Here is a 20,983-nt window from a genome sequence, read left to right as displayed (position 1 = left end):
TAGTGAAAATTAAAAGTGTGATTTTCCCCATCCAAATCCATGGACCCCTCAGCCTCTCCATGAGGTCCTGGACACACACTAGCCCCTTGCCTGACCATATGGACTCTGTTTTGTATCACGAGTCATGACATGGGCTTGCTAAGAGACTTTCTGAGTATTTTTTTCCCCTTATGAAAGCAATCTACCTTGAGTTAGGTTAGAAATTGATGAAAGAGCCTAATTTCTAAGACATATTTGCTTATTTTAAGAGAATTTAAATTTCAGAATTTTCCTGAGGCCTCTTTCAAATGAAAAGGAGTAAGATAGTATTCTAGGGTGAACTTCTTCAGCAGACTCTCAGGCTTAAATCTGGTGGCAATTGACCATGAGAAAATGGATGATGAGACCAGAGAATGAGGGATAAACTCTTAGGGACCTAGGAGTTTCTTAGTTGATGTTCTTAAATTTTCAATTCAAATTTGCTTCCCAAATTAAACAATAATCTCTGGATAATTAAAAAAAATAATTATGTAAGCCTAAAGGTTATTTTTACATTCTGGGAGCTTCGTTGCTTTGGTTAAAATAAACCACCCTACCTTCTTTGAATTCTGTGTTTGTTACAATCTCTGCCATCAAATAGCAAAGCCTTTTCATCTTCTCAACTTTTTCTACCTTAGCCCTCTTGATATCTCATCCAGAAAAATCCACCTAAATTCCCAAACCAACCAAACAAAATTCTTTAAAGCGTGGTTAACAGGGAGGAGAGCTTTCTTCCTCTCAGTGGAAACCACTTTTGTTGCTAATTCATCACAGAGTGCCTGGGCTAAAGGTGGCACCTTCATTTCTGCGGGAGTGAAACATTATTTCTCGCAGCGTGTTAGCAAAGAATTATGCTAGGTGTGCAAGTGGCCAGTGAGCTGTGTGCTCTAGACACACCTGTGCCACCCCCTGCCCTCACCTAAGGTGTGTCCCCTCACAGCTGCAGCCCAGCAGGTACAACAGCAGGTTCGGGCAGTCTGAGCCTTGGGGCTGTGAGAGGAGAAGGACTTCTAAATCGTGATCCAGAAGATGGAGGCTCCATCCTCAGCCATTGGGAATGTGCCTCTCCAATATGGCATTGAACTTGGAACACTGGCGGGGAGCTACAGCTGGTTAGAGTCCCCTCAGTCGAGTTCCTTGACCTCTGAGTCTCCCTCCCTCTTCAGAGAAAGTGGTTAAAAATGTCTCCGCTTTTCTCTGTCACTTAGAGGTTGACATGTAGACAGATGTGAACTTGTGTTGCACTTTAAACAATACGTTCTTTTGCATGTTTACCATGTACCAGCCTTTTTTGGGCACCAACAAGAGCTACCCCACACTGTCTGTGCAAACTGTCCTCCCTACTGTGGGTCCAGGGTTTGGTGTTGGCTACAGTGGGTACATGGCGGCAGTGGTCAGCCTTCTTGGGATAGCCTGCTCAACAGCACAGGTTGTGAGATCAGTGAATTCACTAAATCAGCTTTAATTTGTCTGATTTTGAATCTTACATATTGCAGTGAGTCAAGAGTGAAAAATGAAAGTAAGTTTGTACAGGGCTATAGCTCTCAGCAAGTAATCGACATTTACCCAGTGACGTTTTCATAAGCTTTATTACTTTTGTGGTAATTAGGACAGAGGGGAAAGGGTAAAATTCCATCTCAGCCCGGTCTCCCTGGCCTTCACCCTAAGGTGAGCTGACAGAGAAACCCCGCCAACACATAGCGCCTTGGTGCGTTGTAGGTGAAAGACAAAGGGATAAAGGGACCTGGGCCTTATATACCAGAGGGGTCTACATGCAGGGGTGCATAGGAAAAGGGGAAGGGGAGGAAGAGAAGGTACCCCGTGATGCAGTCTGGGCTTAAGGTGCCTGATGGCCCTGTGGCAGTTGTCCCCAGCCTTGATGGCATCAAAGGAAGAACATCCCTCCCCTTCTGGGATCTAAGATTAGGTCTTGCCAGCATGCAGCCATATAGTTATCATATACCTTACGACGGAAGGTGCCAGGGCAGGGAGGGCCTACTTCCCCTAGGGTACATTCTTCCAGTACAATAGCAGAGCACTTGACCATTGCGACACCAGGCCTCCTAAGGGTTGTGCAGACGGTGGGAGAAGAAACTGCTTTCTGCTGCCTCTGCACCTGTGTTTTGGCAAGGAGGATGTGGGATGATAGAATAAAACACCAAGGCATGTGGGGAGGTAAATACACTTCTGGGAAAAGGTGGTCAAGGACAAGCTTGTGTCTTGGTGGAGTCTGTCCCACAGAGGGACAAGGGGGGCGTACTTCTCTGTTTTGTGTTTGGTAGCTTCTAAACCAGTTTTCCTGGTCCACTGAAGACCCTAACCTCTTGGTGCTTTTCTATTGTCTCTGTCTTGCTTTTCTACAGAGTATTCAGGACATGAGAATGACAATGAGACTGAGCCTGTGGCTGTGACCTCTGCAGGTTGCTGGACTCCCTTCCCTACTGTTCACTCTTACGTTTCCTTTAAAGAGACATTGATTCATTCCACATTGCGCATGAAACGCCCAGGTTGCATTATGACCGCAGACACCGTTTGAGCTGCTGCCTTGTGTATCTCTGCATTGTGCTTCCCATTGCCCCGAGGGATCCCCTCCGCCCACTCGGATCCCAGCTACCATGAGGGCACGTGGCTCACTAATGCACTGCACTAATGGGATTTTTTTTTTCTCTCATCAAATTTTACCCTGGTCCGATTGCATGAGGCTCCTTGCTGGCATCTCACAGGGCAGGTTGGGCAGCCACGTCATGGTTCTCATGGGGCTGAACCACAAGACAGGAAAGGCTTGTTTCTAGATAGTCTGTCTTGATTGCTGCTAATTTTAAATGTACGTTTCTTAGAAACGTCGACCCCTAATGAAGACATACAAGGTCTAAGGTCCTCATCAGGACATGAGACCAGCTACTCAGAAGTCGTCTGTCGTCTTCCGTCAGCTTAAGAACAAGGTTTAGTTTCACCTGTTTTAGACTCTCCGACATAGTCTGTCAAGGCCAGTTTTCTGGGTTTGGGTTTTTGTTGAACATCTTCACTCCCCATTTAGGAGACAGGAAGAATGTGATTCAGCCAACTCAGAGATGGTCTGCAAGGCCTTGACGCCAGGGAACCCAGGCTCTGAAGAGCAGGAGACAATTTAAGTAGCACTTTGATGTTTCCATCATGGTTGCTTAGAATCATCTCCAGATTTGTGCACATCCCCCAAGTCTGCTTAGCTAGAAAGAGCAGCCATAGTGGGATGGCAGCTGGCTGAGAAGGAAGGGAGTGGTTGCCAAGGCTGTTAGTGGTAGGAAGTGCCCCTTCCGAACCAGGTGATGGGGCTGATGCAGCCTATCCTTGCTGGGGGTGGCTGGACACGAGGGGACACTCATGGGACCTCTTGGGCTCCAGGCGTAGGTGAGGGACCCCAGTTCCTCCTTTCTCCAGGCCATATGCATGATCATCAACAGTTTAATTTCTTCATTGCGCGTCCATGTAGATCACAAGGCTAACAGGGTTTGGTATGAACTAACCCGCATGTCCATACATCCAGCTGCCACCACTGGTAACACTGCACTGAGAAGTGAAGCAGGAGGCTCTGGCTGTCCCTGTAACTTCTTGCTTTTTCCCCCTGTCCCAAAGGTGGCGACCTGCACATGACCCAGTTTTTCCGAGGTAATCTGGCTGGCCTAACAATCCGTTCTGGGAAACTTGCGGATAAGAAGGTGATTGATTGTCTGTATACCTGCAAAGAGGGGCTGGACCTGCAAGTCCCCGAAGACAGCGGCAAAGGCGTGAAGGTAGTACCAGCCAGAGAGTCGATTAGCGTTTACCTACCCAGCATTAATGAACTTCATAAACCGCAATTATGGAGGTTGTCAGGACAAGGAAGTAGCCTGTGGTTGTTAGGTTTGCACTTTAGAGGTTGTTGTTAGCTGCAGTTGAGTCGGCAACAACTCGTAGCGACCCGTGTATAACAGAATGAAACATTGCCCAGTCCTGTGCCATCTTCACGATCATTGGTGTATTTGAGTCCATTGTTGTGGGTATTGTGTCAGTCCATCTCATTGAGGGTTTCCCTTGTTTTTGCCGACCCTTTACCAGCCATGATGTCTTTTTCTAGCAATTGGTCTTTCCCGATGACTTGTCCAGAGTAAGCAAGCTGAAGTTTCACCATCTTACTTCAAAGGAGCATTCTGGTTGTATTTCTTCTAAACTTTAGATATGACCATCATATAAAAGAGGGTTTCATTCACTGGAATTTTACTAGCTTTTCTTTTTCATTTTACCAATTCAAATTGATCCTAAGCTAATCCTATGAGCCATAACTATTAGCTTCCTGAAAAGGGAACCTTACTCCTCTCCTCTCTCCATTTGGCATGATTTCAGATCCAAGCAAACCCCAGTCAGTCCATGCTGACCTTGGAGGGAGAGGATATTGGGGAGTTGGATAAGGCCATGCAGCACATTTCCTACCTGAACTCACGCCAGTTCCCCACTCCTGGAATCCGGAGACTCAAAATCACCAGCACGGCCAAGTATGTCCAAATTTCTAACAATAAACCTGTCTTAGTACAGTGACACCTGAGAAGAAGGCGTGTAAGAAACGGTGGACCATCCCTTATCACCACAAAGTTTGAGTGAGAGACTTGAATGCTGCCTGTGACCCGCGGTTCTGTGTCCTGAGATGCCCACTCTCTTTGCTCCCCCAGTGTGGTCTTCGAAGCCCTGACCCTTCCGTTTCCTTTTACCTGTGTTTCTTGTCGGCAGGTGTTTCAATGAGGCTCCCTGCATCTCCATCCCCCCAGTGGATGGCTACGTGATGGTTTTGCAGCCAGAGGAGCCCAAGATCAGCCTGAGTGGTGTCCACCATTTTGCTCGGGCGGCATCTGAATTTGAAAGCTTGGAGGGAGTGTTCCTCTTCCCTGAGCTTCGAATCATTAGTACCATCACAAGAGAAGTGGAGCCCGAACGGGATGGTGATGAGGACCCCACAGGTAACAGCCCTTTCAGGTGGGACTGGCTCCCGCTCCCTCCCCTTGGCTGGAGACTGGGTAATGGAAACCCCATTGCTGCCACTTACTTCCTGGGCTTCTCTTCTCAGTGGGATTTGGGGGGGGCTTTTAAGTTTGTCCTGCTATCCTTGAGCCTACTTCTGACCTGTGGGCTAGAGCTCATTGTGGGTGTGTCCCTCTTTTTCTGGCTGGATGTCAGGATCTGAGATATAGCTTGAGAAAGCTGAGGAAGTGAGACCGTTGCAGGGAGATGTGGAGACATCCATGCCTCCTGCCCCTTGGTGTATACACTGGGCTCGCCTGGCCACATCAGGCACAGGTTCCCACCATGCTGGTGGCCCATCCTCCTAAACACATAAGGTACCCCCAATTCTCAGAAGTGGCTCTACCCTACCTCCCTCACTAGTTTTTAGTAGAGTTTTGTGAATCTGAGGATGAGTCACTGTGACCAGCCATTCTGGGCAGTGTGACCAGATTGACCAGCTGAGTGTGACCAGTGTGACCAGCCAAACTTAATGGACTGTGTGATCAAGTGTGATCAGCCATGCTGGGCTGCATAGTCTGCTGTCTCTGGCCATTTTTGCAGTTCAAGAGTCCCTGGTGTCTGAGGAGATTGTGCATGACCTGGATACCTGTGAGGTCACCGTGGAGGGGGAGGAACTGAACCAAGAGCAGGAGAGCCTGGAAGTGGACATGACACGCCTGCAGCAGAAGGGCATTGAGATGAGCAGATCCGACCTGGGTGTGGTTTTCACAGGTGAGGAAGCGCTACTTATAGGTGAGGGGGGCCCTTTTCCCAGGTGAGGAGGGCTCTGCTCACAGGTGAGAAGGGCTGCTGTTCACAGGTGAGGGGTGCGCTGCTCACAGGTGAGGGGGGCCCTGCAGGACTGAAGGCCCAGAGCAGGCGAGACCAGGAAAGTGAGCGCTGAAATGCTCAGCCAGTTACTTCCTTCCATTTAAGAGTCTTGAGTGTGTCCCAGAGGAGAGGGGATGAGTGTTGGCTAGGCATCAACACCCGTCCTTCTGTAGTGGGAAGTGGGAGTCGGGGGCATGACCTTACAAAAGGATGGGATTCAGGTGCATCAAGGTGCATCCCCTTCCAGAGGGAAAAATGCCCAGCACACTTTGCATTCTTGCCCGTTATTGGAAAGTCAAAATATGTGGCCTCTGGCTCGGCTGGCCCAGGTGCCTGACTCTGCCTGCTTTTGTCCATGGCCATGTCCACACCTGCATTCCTGCCTGAGGAGTCACGGGCAGCCTCTTGTCTTCCCCCCATAGGCGTGGACACCATGGCCAGCTACGAAGAGGCGCTGCACCTGCTGCGCTACCGCAACTGGCATACCAGGTCCTTGCTTGACCGCAAGTTCAAGCTCGTCTGCTCGGAGCTGAACGGCCGCTACATCAGCAATGAATTCAAAGTGGAGGTGAGTGCAGGGCTGACTGAGCATCCGGCTCTCGGCCCTAATGCTTGCAGACACCACTCTTTAGAGCCTTCATAGTATCCCTGCTATTTAAACTTGTCCCAGGAGCGGGTTCCTCATTCAGCCTTGGGGTGCTGCAGGTTGGGCAACAGGTTATGCAGGGTAGGCTGGGGTTCTGCTTGGTGCGCCCCTCTCAGCTGCCCCAGGAAGCCTTTGGAGAGAGATGGGGAAGGGCAGGTGGCAGTTCAGTGCCAGTTGGGTAGCAACAGGGTTATGTCTTGAGAGTTCGCACGTGAAGGAGACATGAGGGTGCTGTGTTAAAGAGAGTGCCCAGGACAACACACAGTACAGGGGAAGTCAGCACAACTGGACTAAACCAAAAGCTAAGAAGTTTCCTAAATACAGCCAAACACTTCGAGGGACAGAGGTGTGGGGACCATGGTTTTGGGGGACATCTCGGTCAATTGGCATGACAAAGTTTACTAAGAAAACGTTCTTCATCCCACTTTGGTGAGTGTCATCTGGGGTCTTAAAAGCTAGCAAGCAGCCATCTAAGATGCATCAATTGGTCCCAACCCACCTGGAGCAAAGGAGAATGAAGAACACCAAAGATGCAAGGAAAATATGAGCCCAAGAAATAGAAAGGGCTGCGTAAACCAGAGACCACATTATCCTGAGACCGGAAGAACTAGATGGTGCCCGATTACCACCAGTGACTGCCCTGACAGAGAACACAACAGAGGGTCCCTGATGGAGCAGGAGAAAAGTGGGGTGCAGAACTCAAATTCTAGTAAAAAGACCAGACTTAATGGTCTGACTGAGACTGGAGGGACCCCAGAGGACATGGCCCCAGACTCTCTGTTAGCCCAAAACTAAAACAATTCCCGAAGCCAATTCTTCAGACAAAGCCTAGACTGGACTGTTAGTTGTTGTTAGGTGCCGTTTAGTCGGTTCCGACTCATAGCGACCCTATGCACAACAGATTGAAACACCGCCCGGTCCTGTGCCATCTTCACAGTCGTTATGCTTGAGCTTATTGTTGTAGCCACTGTGTCAGTCCACCTCGTTGAGGGTCTTCCTCTTTTCCACTGACCCTGTACTTTGCCAAGCATGACGTCCTTCTCCAGGGACTGATCCCTGCTGACAACATGTCCAAAGTATGTAAGATGCCGTATTGCCATCCTTGCTTCTAAGAAGCGTTCTGGTTGCACTTCTTCCAAGACAGATTTGTTGGTTCTTTTGGCAGTCCATGGTGTATTCAGTATTCTTTGCCAGCACCACGGTTCAGAGGCGTCAGTTCTTCTTCGGTCTTCCTTATTCATTGTCCAGCTTTCACATGCATATGATGCATAGGAAAATACCATGGCTTGGGTCAGGCGCACCTTAGTCTTCAAGGTGACACCTTTGCTTTTCAACACTTTAAAGAGGTCCTTTGCAGCAGATTTACCCAATGCAATTTGTCTTTTGATTTCTTGACTGTTGCTTCCATAGCTTTTGATTGTGGATCCAAGTAAAAATGAAATCCTTGGCAACTTTAGTCTTTTCTCCATTTATCATGGTGTTGCTCATTGGTCCAGTCGTGAGGATTTTTGTTTTCTTTATGTTGAGGTGCAATCCATACTGAAGGCTGTGGTCTTTGATCTTCATTAGTACGTGCTTCAAGTCCTCTTCACTTTCAGCAAGCAAGGTTGTTAACGAGTCTTCCTCCAATCCTGATGCCCTGTTCTTCTTCATATAGTCTAGCTTTTTGGATTATTTGCTTAGCATACAGATTGAATAGGTATGGTGAAAGGATACAACCCTGATGCACACCTTTCCTGACTTTAAACCATTCCATATCCCCTTGTTTTGTCCAAACAACTGCCTCTTGATCTATGTAAAGCTTCCTCTTGAGCACAGTTAAGTCCTTAGACTGGACTATAAGACATAAAATGATACTGGTGAGGAGTGTGCTTCTTTCTTAGCTCAGGTAGACACATGAGACTAAATGGGCAGTTCTTGTCCGGAAGTGAGATGAGAAGGCAGAGTAGGACAGGAGCTGGTTAAATGGACATGGGAAATACAAGGTGGAGAGGAGTGTGCTGTCACATTGTAGGAGGAGCAACTACGGTCATATAACAATGTGTGTGTAAGTTTTTGTATGAGAAACTGACTTGAATTGTGAACTTTCACTTAAAGCGCAATTAAAAAAGAGTGCCCAGGGAACCAAGCACTTTGTGGGCGTGTCAGATCACTGGCCCTGTTGTGAATAAAGTTGACCTCTGTTGCAGGGTTGCTGGCATGGGGACCAGCAACAGCAGGCACACGCCTGCTGAGGATGGTCGTGGTGACTCAGGCCACAGTGGCCAGAGGGCAGCTCATCTTGTTCTGTAATTGCAGGTACTTAGCCATTCAAGGCCTCTGTGATCTGGGGGAATGACCCAGAGTTACCCCAGCAGCAGAGCACCCCTAGCTGGCCTGGAGGAATGACCCACAGTTGTCCCAGCAACCAAGCATCCCCAGCTGGTCTGGGGGAATTACCCACAGTTGTCCCAGCAACAGAGCATCCCCACAGTGACCTGAACTGTGGCAGAAGACTAACTTCACAGCACTGAAGAATTGATGAGTATTTAGTTTGAGCCCAAGGGTGACTGATTTGAAAGGAAATAAGTGGTTATGGTTTGTGCTGTCTGCCACATGGCTGTGGTTTTTGGGAAAAGGGGACAATGGTCTATGCCAGGGCTTCTTGAATTTCCTGTTCTCTTTTTTTCCCCCAATCTGCTGTGGAGGGGTTTTGTATACAATGAGAATGAGTTCTTAGAAAAGCAGTGTGTTCCTGGGTTGCTGTGGCAGCATCAGCTTGTTGAAGAAGTTTCCAAATGCCCACTCTGGATTTCTGCCCTGCTGCTGTCACAGATGTTGCACAGTTTGCAGACCAGCCCTAGTTCAGGGTCCGCACTCTGAGTGATGCTGGTCTGTGTCAACGTATTGATTCCATTTTTATCCCTTGGCCAGTAGTCCTGTCTCTCTCTGCTGCAGGTGAACGTGATCCACACAGCCAACCCCGTGGAGCACGCTAGCCACATGGCCGCACAGCCGCAGTTTGTGCACCCCGAGCACCGCTCCTTCGTCGACCTGTCGGGGCACAACCTGGCCAGTCCCCATCCTTTCGCAGGTAGGGTGGAGGAGCATCTCTGCTGACACACCCTCTTGACACCTGAGCCGGGTCAGAGTGCAGGCCTCCTTCCCCTGCCTTCCCTGCCCCCAAATGCAGAAGGGCAGGGAGGACCCCGCTGGGAGAACATCACTGTCCCCAAAGCCACTCCCAAGTGGTGAGTCAGGCATGACCAGCCCTTGTCACTCATGAAAAAATTAGGCACTGGCAGAGGGCACGTTGAGTTTTCCGAGGTCACAGAGCAGCCAGTGACAGAACCCAGATTTGAAACCCGGGCTGAGCATTTTCTAATGTTTCTTCCCATCTTTTGGGGATCAGACAGGCGTTCTGACAGCCCGTTTTGACCTTGTGTAGCCAAGGAGGAGTTAGATCATGTGATTAACACTCACTCCATCTCTCCCCTCGCTGCAGTTGTCCCCAGTACCGCGACTGTCGTGATCATTGTGTGTGTCAGCTTCTTGGTTTTCATGATTATCCTGGGAGTGTTCCGGATCCGGGCCGCTCACCAGCGAACCATGAGGGATCAGGATACGGGGAAAGAGAGCGAGATGGACTGGGATGACTCTGCCTTGACCATCACCGTGAACCCTATGGAGGTAGGAGTGGATGGGCGGCCAGGAACAGAAAACCAGCCAAGGTCAGACCAGAGTCAGGCTGACCACATACAGACCCATTGTCTGGGCCCCTCCCCTGTCCACCGTGTTTACATACTTTAGCTCAGGCAATCTTTGCAGCGACTCTGTGAGGTAGGCATCCTCATTTTTCAGGTGGGTAAACTCAAGCTCATCGGTGTGTGCTGTTGAGTCGATTCCAACTCATAGTGACCCTGTAGGACAGAGTGGAACTGCCCTGAAGGGTTTCGTAGGCTGAAACCTTCATGGGAGCAGATCGCCAGGTCTTTTTTCCCGTGGAGCAGCTGGTGGGTTCAAACCACTGACCTTTCGGTTAGCAGCTGAGCACTTAACCGCTGCGCCACCATTGCTCCTTAACTCAGGGTCAGAGGTGCCTTATTCGAGGCCATACTAAGTAGTACGAGTCGAAGCATGGCTTATGCCAGACCTATTCTCATCCACTTACTGCTCTTTCTCTCTTCATTTACCTGCCGGCCTCTGCCCACATGAGACACATTTCTTGGGTGGGGAGACCGACGCACCTTGGCACAGTTCTTCCCACGCTGATGTGTCTCCCTGGCGTGTGCACATGGGGTGGCGATCAGAGCTTCATTTTTCTTTTCTCTCTGATAAGGCAACTTCCGGTGCTACACAGGCCCCTTCTCAGCACTGGGTGATTGGGGTGCGGGCGGAGGGCCAAATAGCCGGACTTAACCTGCCATCTCTTGGTCAGACTTATGAGGACCAGCACAGCAGTGAGGAGGAGGAGGAAGAGGAGGAAGAGGAGGAGAGCGAGGAGGGCGAGGAGGATGACGACATTACCAGCGCAGAGTCAGAGAGCAGCGAGGAGGAGGAAGGGGGGCACGGGGACCAGGCGGGTGCCAGCAGGCAGCAGCAGCAGCTGGAATGGGACGACTCCACCCTCAGCTACTGACCGCAGCAGCCCTGGCTTCTCCTTGGCCCTCTTTTCCGCTTCTGAAGACTTTGCCACCCCCACCCTACTCGTCCCAAGGATCCACGATGTAAAAAGTCATTCGGCCAGTAGGTCTGCAGTTCCTCCCCAGTGCCCGTCGTCCACCCCGCTTGGTGTATAGGACTTAGACACCCCTTCCTCTGCCTGGATCTCGTCCAAGTTACGTGAGGAGCGACCCCCACGCCCTCAGCCGTCGTCTTGTTCTGCGTAGTGACCCACTGCGCTCAGACACGCACACATGGTGTCCGCAGGCCCCGTCTAGCCTGTGAGGACGGACATGGCTGCGCGCGCCTCCTGGAGCCGCACTGACGGACTTACTGACCAAGGGTAACATTGCTCACTCCGACCTGGTAACCAGTTTTGTTTTTTCTTTTTTTAAAAAAATTTTTATTTTTTCCAAACTAGTGCATGTATAAAATGGCGAAATGGGGGTTGATATGTAGATGATTAACTGACTTTTTAATATTCTGTAAATAAATTGGAATTCTATTGTGTCGGTTGTGCTAATGTAATCAAGGACTGGAATTTAAAGTGAAATTCAGATTCCTGCGTGCAGCGGAGACCCTCATGGGCTCCCTGCTCTCACCGGCCTACCCACCCCGCCAGAACAAGGAGGAACCTGTCCCCCCACCCAGGTCCCCAGGTCCCGCAGGGGTCCATGCCCTACTTGGTACAATCCAGCCTCAGGTCTCCGAGTGTGGGTGGGGCAGCCTGCTGGGGGTCCAGGCTTCGTGTCCTGCTTGGCTGGGGAGACTGGCTGGGGGGCCCTTCTGTGGAGGCTGGACATAGCCAAAAAAAAGCTCTTCTTTTTTGGGATTCTCCCTATTGCTAATTTGGTGGAGGGGGTGGGGGTGGGAGTGCGTTGCTGGGATCACCGGTCTGTTACACACTCCTTGTACAGTCATCTGAACTCTTCTTGTGCAGCCTTGTTGTTTATACTTAATGTATCTTTCTCTGCTGGTGACATAATGTATAGATGACACAAATGGACAACCATTGCCTGGACCATTTGGGCACTTGGTCTGGGGACAGCAGCAGGCCTGAGCGAGCCGGACTCAGGACGGCCGAGGAGCAGATGGGCTGCAAGGAGCCTCTCCAGACAAAAGCCACCGGCTAGATTTTCCCCGGCAGTTGTTGCCCCTCCACCCTCCCCCGGATGACCCTGCCCCAGGTGTCACACCATATCCAGTGGCAAGAAGGGAGAAGAGAGAACAGTCAGGACCTAAAACCCACAGGGCCACTTTTTTTTTTTTTCTAATTTAAATGTAAAATTTTAGATTTCTAAAACGGGGTGGAGTGGGCAGATAATTTTGAATACTGTCCTGTGATCATAACTGCTAGTTTCTCAAGAAAACGGACGGTCATCCTGTGCTCTTGTGTAGCCATCCTCCATACCCCGCCACCGTAGCTGCTGTCTAGACCACTGATAACCTAACGTGGAGAGGGGACTGTGCTCATGTGTCTGTAGCCACCATGGGTGTCGCTCTTCAGATGTGTATATTCATGCTAGGTCAGAAAGTGTATACGCTACAATAAAGTTCTGGTTCTAACCACTTGGAGCCGCTTCTTGTTTTTTAATCCTTCGTTCCCCTTGCTGTTTCTGAGTGGAGACATGACATAACAAGGCTTTTATTTCTTTTTTTAACCTGGTTTCACCTCATTCCGAGGTTTCACAGAGTGCTGGTCTTGGCCTCCATCAGCACTGTTGAACTCGCCTTCCCCGTACAGAAACAGTAAATGATTAAAAAAAATAGGAAATCTTCTCACCAGGCAGACAGACTACACACCCAATCCCCAAATCGCTGTGTCTGTGCAAAGGAATGCTGCCCACACCGGAGAGCACGCAGACCCACTTCAATAAATAACAGAATATACATAGACACGGGCACTCAGCCTTCGATTTCCTAACAGGCGGGGTGGAGCTGTTAATTTCAGCACACACTCTGGAAGAGTGTAGTCACTTGGTGACTTCAGATGAGCCAGGTGTTCTGAGTGACACTGACAGATGGGGTGGGGGGGGCAGAGCCATCCGGGGCCAGCCACCTCCTGGAGCAGGGCACTTCCTCTTGACTCTAACCATACCCACATTTAGCACCTGCCTCTTTTTTTAAGCCAGGCACTGGGCTATTGAGAGGGCAGCTACCACGGCTCTGCTGAGCCTCAGGAGGCCTTTGGAGAGGCAGTGGTGTAGCCTAGCTGGTCCCAGGCCTGCCACTAGCACATCAGGACCACCTGTGGGCTGCTAAAAACCCAGATTCCTGAGTCCCTCAACTTCGGAAGGTGGGAGAGGCCCGGGAATCTGCATTTTTGAAGCTTCTGAATCCAGATGGTTGGGAACTGCTGACCCAGCCTGGCTCTTGCCCTGAGGCCTAAGGCCAAGAGCTAAGTACCATCAGAGAAAGACTCCATCAGGCCCCAGACCCCTCATGCGTCTGGTACCATTGACTCACAGCAGGTTTTCAAAAATGACAGTTCTGGAAAAAAAGCTCAGCTCCCATACCTTAATGAACCCCGCTCTCCAAGGCTGGTCCCAGGTATTGCACAGAGTACTCTCGAACCTGCTTTCCCCATGATTTGGAGCCAGGACGAGCCAAAACAAGCTCAACTTTTTTTCCCCCAACATTTTTAACACATCTGGAGTACCCACATATATTATTCTTTGTGGCAGCCGGGTCAGCTTTCCCTAGCCATGGAGGTTCAGTAAGGAGTTTGGCTGTATTTCTTATCCGCACACAAAATGGCTTTACAGCAGAGATGAGAGGATCCCCGGGCCCAAGAGTTACTTTAAAAGCGAAGTGCAGCAGGCATCCCTGAATCTCGAGGGCACCGGGTGTCCTTGGGGTGGGGGGGTGGCTACCCCGAATCACAGTCAATGGGGGCTGGGCAGCACAGGCGGTGAGAGGAAGGCTGAGGACTGGGCGCCTCTCTGGACAGTAGGCACCAGGTGACTGCTGGAGCCGACACTCCCACAGCTGGGCAGCTCCCAGGAGGAGAGAAGTCGGGCTGGGCCCAGATCACCAGCTGGAAGACTCGGGGCTGCAACCCTCCACTGAGGGGCAGCCTGGGGGCGCCCCATGTTCCTCTCCACCAGGCTCAAATGCTGCATTTCTTTTTATGGCTGTTTAGTCCCTTTAACATTTCAAGTCATAAATAAATAAACGCAAGTATTTCGTTCAGTGTAAACAAAAGGCAATTGTGTAGGTTCTTTCCAATGAGGTGCAGTTCAGGCCTTTGGGATAAAGGTCGTCCCTGCTCCTGACACAAGGGCTAGGAGCCACAGCGTGTGGGGCCAGAGGGCTACTGCCTGTTGTCTTTGGACACGTTGTGGGCCAGCCAGTTCACTTTGGTTTTCCAGCTCTCTCGCAGGGCTTCGTTAAACTTGACCCGGAAGTGCTTGAGTGCTTCCTCTTCCGTTTTCCCCAACGCCAGGGAGTCCTGAGGCCAAAGCATCAAAGCAGTATTAACCCAGTGCATGGCTCAGGAACGCAGCCCTACTGCCCCTCTGGATATTCTAAATTCCCTCCTAAGAGAAGTGCATGAAGGAGTCAGGCTACAGCCAGTCCCAAAGTGAAACAGGTCAGGGTGACCCACCTACAGAATAAGGATGCAAACTGCCAGGGTGTCTTGGCCCCCCAGCCCATGGGTGACAGCTTTGTCTTCTCCAGTGGAGACAATAGCTCCAGGAGGAAGGGGGCGGGGGGCCAGTTTTGTTTTGCAGGAATTAGCACCAAGAGGGAATCCATCCTCACTACCCACCCCAGCTTCTCACCTGAAAAGATGCAGGAAAGAAAACTACCTAACCCAGCCCCTCATTGTATGAATGAAAAGCCCGCAGTCCAAGGAGGGTAAGTGGGTTGACCAAGGCCAAAAACATGTCTGCAGCAGGCCAAGGACTAAAGCCAGGCAGCACGAGTCCTGCTCTGGCCACTGGCCACCAGGTGGGCACAAGGAATGCATGAGGTAGGAAAGCCCATGGGGTCCACCACACTCGGACTCTCCTGGCTCGCATCCCTTGCAGGGAAACCTTGGGAAGTCTGGCTACACCTGGCATCCCCCCTGGAGTGGTGGTCGTGATTCACCTTGAGATACTGGATGTCTTTGGAGCAGCTGAGTTCAGGCAGGCCTGCTGCTCTCATGAGGGCAAAGAGATGGAGAAAGAGCAGCCCATGGCGCCGCAGGATGGTGTATGCTCTCTCACAGTAGCCCCTGAACCTGCAGAGGTGGAGACAGAGACTGTGGCTCTGGTCCTCACGGCCACTGCCAAGCCCAGGCCGCCTGGCAACTTCCCCAGAGCACTTGTCCTTGCTCTGAAGACAGGCCATGTACACAAAGCCCCGGATTCCTCTAACTGACCCCCCATGCCACAGCCTACTACACATACGTGACCTATGGATGCCACCCCCCGCCACTGCCCCAGTAGGGCACTCAGAGCTGGGGTGGGGGTGCTCCTTGCTGAGAAGGCAGGAACATGTTCCAAATCCCTCAGTAACCCAGAATGGGGGCTGGAGTGCGGGAGGGCCAATTCCCCATCCCTGTAGCTTGTGGGGACCTCTGCTCCCTCACTGGGACACTGGGGACTGAGGGACCCCTAGTGGGTCTAAGGTGCCCTCACCTTTCAAACTTCTCACTGTTGTTTGTCTTCCCCTGCTGAATCACATGGACAAAGTCATAGGTGAGGATAAACGGGACGCGTTCACGGTTGATTCCAAACTTAGTCTTGAAATTCCCCAGAAAGTGGCCAAAATCAATGTGGAATAGCTAAGGGGAAGGAAGAGCAAAGGCTGAGGTGGCGTCAAGAAGGCGAGCCGCCAGGTGTGGAGTATCCAGGGGGCATGGTGCGGCTCAGGCTAACAGGGGACTCTGCCCAGGAATTGTGTGCAGGGCAGAATGGCCAGGGGCCACAGGCTGCCCATGTGGCAGCCGCCCACACCACCTACCTGCCCGCTTTCACGGATCATGATGTTGTCACTGTGCCGATCGCCAATGCCCAGCACATAGGTGGCCACACAGTAGCCAGCACAGGAGAGGGTAAACTCCTCGATGGCTCGGTCCAGGGCCTCCCTGGGCAGGGAAGATTGAAATCATGGCTACAACGCTTTGTAGCTCCTACCAAGAATTGTGGGCTATTCCTCTCCCCTTGAATCTGGCTGGCCTTGTGACCTGCTTTGGCCACAAATGTGGAGGAAGTGATGTTGGGAGCATTACAGAGCCTAGGGCTTAAGATACCTTGCAGTTCTTGGACACACCTGCTCATAAATGAACCCCAGGCTGGTATACCAAATGAGGACAGGCTACATGGAGAGGGACAGAGCTGACAGCCAGCACTAGCTACCGGACATAAGAGTGGGGGCATTGTTGATCCTCCAGGCCCCATCATGCCACCAGATGGCAGTAGTCGCATGAGGTGACCCCAAGCAAGACCAGCAGAAGAATCACCCAGCTAAGCCCAGCCCAAACTGCAGATTGATGAGCAATAAATGGTTAAGTCCCTAACTTTTGAATGATTGCCACACAGCAATAAATAAGTGATATGTGGAGGAACAGAGACCCCCTATCCCAACACAGACATGGGCTGCCTCTCAGCCTGAATGTCACAGCCCCTTCCTCTCACCTTTGACAGTAAGAGGCCAGTCCCTCCCAAGCCACCCCTCTTGGGAAGGATAGAGCATCTGTCCCCAGGGCCCTAAACCAACCCCGGGTTCTTGGACTTGAGCCAGTTGAGCAGGGCATCCTTGTTGAAGGCAGCTGTGGCTGCCATGTTGCTCTTGTTTAGCTGGATGTTGGCGATGGTGTCTGAGTGGAGCACTACTTCGATGAGGCCTGTGCGGTCCCCAGTGGAGAGGCAGCCATAAGGGGTCATCCTGTGCCAGTGCAGAGAGGGGAGGCAAAGGCCATGGTCAAGGCCTGTCCCTGGCGCTGCTTGGCCCCACAGACCTCGAGGTACCCAAAACCACCATAGGAGGTGCTGTTCAAGGAGCTGGGAAGGAGCCCACAACTCCAAGTCCCCTTGGAGAGTCAGCCCTGGCACCTAAGACCCCAAGGGGAGAGCTCAGCACCTTGGCTGAGCTCATGCTGGCTCAGAAGAAAAAACCATGGTGGTTGGAAGAAGACATCACTACTTCCAAAGATGAGGCAGGAAGCCAGGGACACTTGGGGTGAAGAAAACAATGGCGAGTGAGGAGACGCCAAGCCTGGAACAGCCTTCTCCACACGTCCTACTGCCACCATCGCCCCCTTCCCTGGACATGGAAATGGCCCCAGCTCTTCTTACAACAGCCCTTTCTCAGCAGGGAGAGTAACAGCTGCTTTGACAGGCAGCCCCTCAGAGGGCACAGGGCCCTAGGCCTTGTGCAGAGACAAATGGATGACAAGGGGCCCTCACCTCAGGTCCAGCCCCTCCTGCTTCCACAGAACATCCATGAGCTGGATCATCTGCAGAGTCAGCATGTCCTGGCGGAGGTCTGTCCAGCCAGCCACAGAAAGGAAAAACACAAATTTCTGGAGGGCTCTGCACTCCAAGCCACGTCCAGGCCCTGAAGTCCCGGGTCTGTCTTCTCAGCTCTCCCCGTAGGAGTTACTCACAGGCATCCCCCAGGTCAGTACAGGCATGGAGGGGGGAAGGCCTCAGCGGGGTCCCTCCCAGGCCCTGCCCACTCACCATCCCCGTTCTTGAAGATGATGCCCACGCTGCCCTCACTGCCAGCCTCCTCATTGCTGTACATGATCCATAAGGGCTTCATCTTGGAGTCCATGAAGGTGCACTGCTCCACGCTGCTGGGCCAGAGATCGGTCAGTGGGCAGCCGAGGGGCCAGGGGCAGTCAGGCAGAGGCCCTGGTGGGGCATGGGCAGGCCTACCAGACATCAGCCAGCAGGGTGCTAGGGTCGAGCGGGGACTGCAGGTGGGAGAGAGCCTCCAGGTAGGTCTCCTGACGCATGCACATGTGCATCATCTCCTTGGCTTGGGGCTTGGTGGTCTTCTGGGAGCTCAGCTGGACAAAGTCGTTCAGGGCCTTCAGTTTGCTCAGTGCTTCCCCCTGGCCAGAGAACGGGAGGTTGGGAGGAACAGGCTGGGAGGGTTTGAGCTCTGGGCCTCGCTAGGCTGAGTGATTCGAAGGGGCCCAGCTTAGGGAGGGGTGCAGAGGTTGGAGCCTCACCTGCTTCATTAGCACCTTCATGTGGTGGGTGCTGCCCCTGCAATAGGCCTCCATGATGAGGCCGAAGCGCAGGGCCACCGCTGGAACGTGCATCTCAGAGCTGAAGGGAGAGGAGAGGCTTGAGTCCCTGGCAGGGCCAGCCCCTGGGACCCAGGTGGTCAGGACACCCAGGCCTGCAGAAACTCGGGGTCAGAGGACCAGAGGCCCCTCTCCCGCCATGGCCTTCCCGCCCTGGGGGACACAGAGGCTGGGGGGAGTTGGGCTACCGGAGATGCCAGAAGAGGAAGTGACCAATCTTGCGGTTGGCCAGTGCCCGGTCCAGCAGGAACTTGGTCAGCTCACAGTCGAGGTAGGACTCATACTTGAGTACCTGCACCAGCTGCAGCAGGTACTGGAAAAGCTCATCGTCCCTGCGAAGAAGGGAGGCTACTGGGGCCACTGCAGATAGAGGGCCCACAGTGGGCGGAGGCAAGGCAGGAGCAAGAGGCAGCCTTCACTTCAGCAGGTCCCAAGAGGCTCAGTGGCCCCTAGCAGTGGCCTCTTGTGGGCAGCTGGGGCAAAGCCTCCTTCCAGCTCCAATGCCCAGCAGTCCCCAGCAGCCTGCAGAACTCACGTGAGTTTGCGCAGGGACTTGATGGCGAAGGAGCCCACGTGGCGGTCTGGGAAGCTGAAGTCCAGCAGCTCCAGGGCACTCAGGACAGGCAGCTCGGGCCACGAGCACAGCAGGTAGAGCATCTGGGGGAGGGGGAGGGGCTCAGGGTGATGGAGTGGGGGGGCTGTCAGGGGTGGAGGCCATGGGGAGGAGGCTACCAGGGGAGGGGGCCACCAGGCTGACTAGGCTCTGCCCGCCCCCACCCCCTGCCCACCTGGGCCACATCCTCATGCTTGTTCCACTTGGTGACCAGCAGCAGCCGGGCCAGCGCCTCGGGGAAGCGCTCCTGGACCTCATGGCGCATCTTCCACACCAGGTCCTTCTCATGCTCGTACAGCTCCCCCGAGCCGCGCCGCTCCAGGATTTCCCGCAGCTGCAGCTGCTGAGGGGCGCAGGGGGTGAGGGCCGCCCCCACCCACTCTTCTCCCTGCCCCGCACCTCACACCCAGCTCACCTCCTCCTCTGTGAAGCGCCCATGCTCCACATGCCGCCCCAGCTCCAGGATCTGCAACACAACCACCAGCCCTGCTCTCAGTAATGCCCCCCACTGGCCACCCCTGGGCCAGCCCCGAGCAGGGCTTTCAGATTCTGGGGCACAGTTTCCAAGTTCAGCACTGCTGACGTTTCAGGCCAGATGATTCTATCGCGGGGTTTCCTGTGCCTTGTAGGAAGTTTAGCACCATCCCGCTCTCCACCCACTAGATGCCAGTAGCACCACTTTCCACACTAAACCAAAAACCAAACCCGTTGTGTCAATTTCGACTCATAGTGACCTTACAGGATAGAGTACAACTGCCCCATAGAGTTTCCAAGGAACACCAGGTGGATTCGAACTGCTGACCTTTTGGTTAGCAGCTGTAGCTCTTAACCACTATGCCACCAGGGTTTCCCCTTCCACAGTAGTTAACAACAAAAAACGTCTCCAGACATTGCCCAATATCCCGTCATTGTTAGGTGCTGTCCAGTCAATTTCGACTCATAGCGACCTCGTGTGACAGAGTAGAACTGCCCCATAGAGTTTTCTTGACTGTAATCTTTACAGGGCGTCCTGGTGGTGCAGTGGTTTAAGGGCTCAGCTGCTAACCAAAAGTTCAAATACACCAGGCGCTCCTTGGAAACCCTATGGGGCAGTTCTACTCTGTTCTATAGGGTCGCTATGAGTCGGAATTGACTCGACGGCAACAAGTTATTTGTTTAATCTTTATGGGTGCAGACTGTCAGGTCTTTCTCCTGAGGAGCCGAGGGGTGGGTTCTTATGGCCAACCTTTCCGTCAGCAGTCGAGTGCTTAATCATTGTACCACCAGGCACTGGAGGGGTGGTCAATATTGCCCGGGTTGAGAACCTCTGCTCTAAGGCAAGTGAAGATTCCAGAAAGTCAGGGACACCCCCACTGTGCATAGTGACCCCCCCGACCCCCCCGACAAGCGCTGGGCAACTCATGGGGTGGCAGAGACCTTGCTCTGGGAAGCACCTGAGGCAGGGCCCTGAAAGTTCCCCTTTGACCCCATAGGCTCCGGGCAGGGCAGGTCCTGGTATGGGGGTCCAACCCAGCCGAGGTCCTGCCCCAAACTGACCTTGTCCAGGGCAGGGTAGTACACGGGATGGGGGGCCACCTCAGGGAGGCAGATGACCAGGGCAGCAGCACTCTCTGTGTTGGGGTTACTCCGCACAGTCCCTGTGGGGTTTAGCAGTTCCCCTTTCTCGTCTGAACACAGAGACAGATGGAGTCAGGTGCATGGGGAACACCACCACCAGTGGGGCTCCCCATGCCCCTGAAGCCTCTGTTCCCAGCCTCGCAGACCTGGTACAAAGGGCCACATGAAGAGGCAGTGCTCCCCGGTCTTGAGCTGGTCTTTATAATCAAACAGCATGAGGTTGGCCCAGGCGATGGGGCAGTCCTGGGGAGGACAAAGCAGGTCAGGGTCAGAAGGGACTCAATTTGCTCATCTGCAAAATGGGACCAGCCTCCAGGCCAAGCTTCCCCTGTCCTCACCCAGACATCCCAAGGTGATG

At 52.6% G+C, this 20,983-nt stretch overlaps 2 protein-coding genes across 12 annotated transcripts in view; one reads left to right on the top strand and one right to left on the bottom strand.

Moving 5' to 3' along the window:
* Positions 1–12,721, top strand: part of CLSTN1 (calsyntenin 1) — a 91,034-nt gene extending 78,313 nt beyond the window's left edge. For 2 of the 4 annotated variants that reach the window (XM_064281243.1, XM_064281242.1), the window contains 9 exons: positions 2,382–2,438; positions 3,631–3,788; positions 4,378–4,526; positions 4,759–4,985; positions 5,590–5,760; positions 6,282–6,427; positions 9,443–9,578; positions 9,990–10,174; positions 10,923–12,721. In XM_064281243.1, coding sequence (XP_064137313.1) covers positions 2,382–2,438; positions 3,631–3,788; positions 4,378–4,526; positions 4,759–4,985; positions 5,590–5,760; positions 6,282–6,427; positions 9,443–9,578; positions 9,990–10,174; positions 10,923–11,123 — 1,430 coding nt within the window. In that variant the 3' untranslated portion in view covers positions 11,124–12,721. The remainder of the gene's footprint in view (positions 1–2,381; positions 2,439–3,630; positions 3,789–4,377; positions 4,527–4,758; positions 4,986–5,589; positions 5,761–6,281; positions 6,428–9,442; positions 9,579–9,989; positions 10,175–10,922) is intronic. The other 2 variants (XM_064281245.1, XM_064281244.1) reach the window with 1 other exon arrangement.
* A 1,608-nt stretch (positions 12,722–14,329) lies between these two features.
* Positions 14,330–20,983, bottom strand: part of PIK3CD (phosphatidylinositol-4,5-bisphosphate 3-kinase catalytic subunit delta) — a 74,712-nt gene continuing 68,058 nt past the window's right edge. For 5 of the 8 annotated variants that reach the window (XM_064281235.1, XM_064281236.1, XM_064281233.1 and 2 more), the window contains 15 exons: positions 20,772–20,868; positions 20,545–20,675; positions 19,424–19,474; positions 19,184–19,351; positions 18,931–19,052; positions 18,584–18,727; positions 18,318–18,417; positions 18,019–18,197; positions 17,821–17,936; positions 17,545–17,623; positions 16,856–17,023; positions 16,100–16,223; positions 15,775–15,920; positions 15,242–15,374; positions 14,330–14,597 (listed from right to left, as the gene is read on the bottom strand). In XM_064281235.1, the coding sequence (XP_064137305.1) occupies positions 14,460–14,597; positions 15,242–15,374; positions 15,775–15,920; positions 16,100–16,223; positions 16,856–17,023; positions 17,545–17,623; positions 17,821–17,936; positions 18,019–18,197; positions 18,318–18,417; positions 18,584–18,727; positions 18,931–19,052; positions 19,184–19,351; positions 19,424–19,474; positions 20,545–20,675; positions 20,772–20,868 (1,896 nt within the window). In that variant the 3' untranslated portion in view covers positions 14,330–14,459. The remainder of the gene's footprint in view (positions 14,598–15,241; positions 15,375–15,774; positions 15,921–16,099; positions 16,224–16,855; positions 17,024–17,544; positions 17,624–17,820; positions 17,937–18,018; positions 18,198–18,317; positions 18,418–18,583; positions 18,728–18,930; positions 19,053–19,183; positions 19,352–19,423; positions 19,475–20,544; positions 20,676–20,771; positions 20,869–20,983) is intronic. The other 3 variants (XM_064281238.1, XM_064281239.1, XM_064281240.1) reach the window with 3 other exon arrangements.

The sequence above is a fragment of the Loxodonta africana genome, chromosome 3, assembly GCF_030014295.1.
Source record: "Loxodonta africana isolate mLoxAfr1 chromosome 3, mLoxAfr1.hap2, whole genome shotgun sequence".
Lineage (NCBI taxonomy): Eukaryota > Metazoa > Chordata > Mammalia > Proboscidea > Elephantidae > Loxodonta > Loxodonta africana.
This window is presented reverse-complemented; position numbering and strand designations above follow the sequence as displayed.